The sequence below is a fragment of the Lactuca saligna genome, chromosome 8 (genome assembly GCF_052625555.1).
Source record: "Lactuca saligna cultivar CGN05327 chromosome 8, ASM5262555v1, whole genome shotgun sequence".
Classification (NCBI taxonomy): domain Eukaryota; kingdom Viridiplantae; phylum Streptophyta; class Magnoliopsida; order Asterales; family Asteraceae; genus Lactuca; species Lactuca saligna.
In genome coordinates this window covers 39,813,040-39,814,192 of record NC_136424.1, presented here as the reverse complement: position 1 = coordinate 39,814,192, position 1,153 = coordinate 39,813,040, and the positions used below count along the sequence as shown (strand labels likewise).

Sequence of the window (1,153 nt, the reverse complement as noted above, 5' to 3'; positions counted from 1 at the left end):
CACGTCAACGAAACACTGAATAATGGCAACTATGCATATTGGTCTAGAGAAATCAAAGACTTTCTGTTCGCAAAGAATAGGGCTGGCTTCATCGATGGCACCCCAGAACGACTAACGTAGAACTCACCATGTCTGATGGCATGGCAATGTAGTGATGCGATTATCAAAGGTTGGTTGACCACTGCTATGTCGAAGGAGATCTGTGACAATGTAGAATACGCACACACGACAAGAGAGATTTGTAAAGATCTTAAGGAACGCTTTGAAAAAGAGAGTGTAGGGCATACGAGCTAAAACGAAAGCTTACTTCAACAGACAAGAAGGCATGTCTGTGTCGGCATATTTCACAAAACTAGGAGGAATTTGGGATGAAATTCAATCCTTCTCTTCGCAGCCTAAGCGTACGTGTGGAAAGTGTTATTGTAATGTTGGAAAAAGACTCACCGAAGACAAGGAGAAAGAACATGTCTACGATTTCTTGATGGGTCTCAACAAAGATTTTGGAACTGTTAGAACTCAAGTACTCAACATCAAACCAATGTCTACCCTTGGGATTGTTTATCACATGGTTGCAGAAGATGAAAAACAAAGGAACATTACCATGTCCAACAAAACTGTTGTCGAAGTCGTCGCCTCTCAAATCCGAACCCAAACAGACATGGACAAAAGTCTCGTTGATAAGAAAAAATTAAAATGCAAACACTGCGGGAAAAATGGCCACAATATTGATGACTATTTTGAGAAAATCGGATACCCATATGGTGGGAAATTCATCAACAAAGACCGACAAAATTTTCAAAGAAAAAACCTTAAGGCGAAACCTAAGGCTGCTGCAGTTGAACTTGAGAGCAGCCCAATATCGGGCCACAACGTTGATCAATACAAAAGACTCCTAATACAACTGAATGATCCACCAAAACTAGAAGTAAACATGGCAGGTAAAATCGAGTTCACTTCACCTTGGGTAAATGATTCTGGAGCTACAAAACATATTTCATGTAGCGATTCTGTCTTAACATCTCTAAAGAAATCCAACGATGGGGTGCCTGTTAAAATTCTTGTTGGCGACAAAGTTGCAGTAAAAGACATTGGGAGTGCACAATTAACAAAAAATTTGGATGTTAATGATGTTCTAGGGATTCTTGATTTTTAA

The 1,153-nt window shown here is 39.7% G+C and overlaps 1 protein-coding gene across 1 annotated transcript; it reads left to right on the top strand.

The window, feature by feature from the left end:
* The first annotated feature begins 325 nt into the window (after positions 1 to 325).
* On the top strand, positions 326 to 1,153 carry LOC145009571 (uncharacterized). The gene has a single exon (XM_078968244.1). It carries the CDS (start codon positions 326 to 328, stop codon positions 1,151 to 1,153), a length of 828 nt encoding a protein of 275 aa, XP_078824370.1.

Coding starts and splice junctions, on each gene's coding strand:
- LOC145009571 (XM_078968244.1), top strand. CDS start 326: ATGTCTGTGTCGGCATATTTCACAAAACTAGGAGGAATTTGGGATGAA.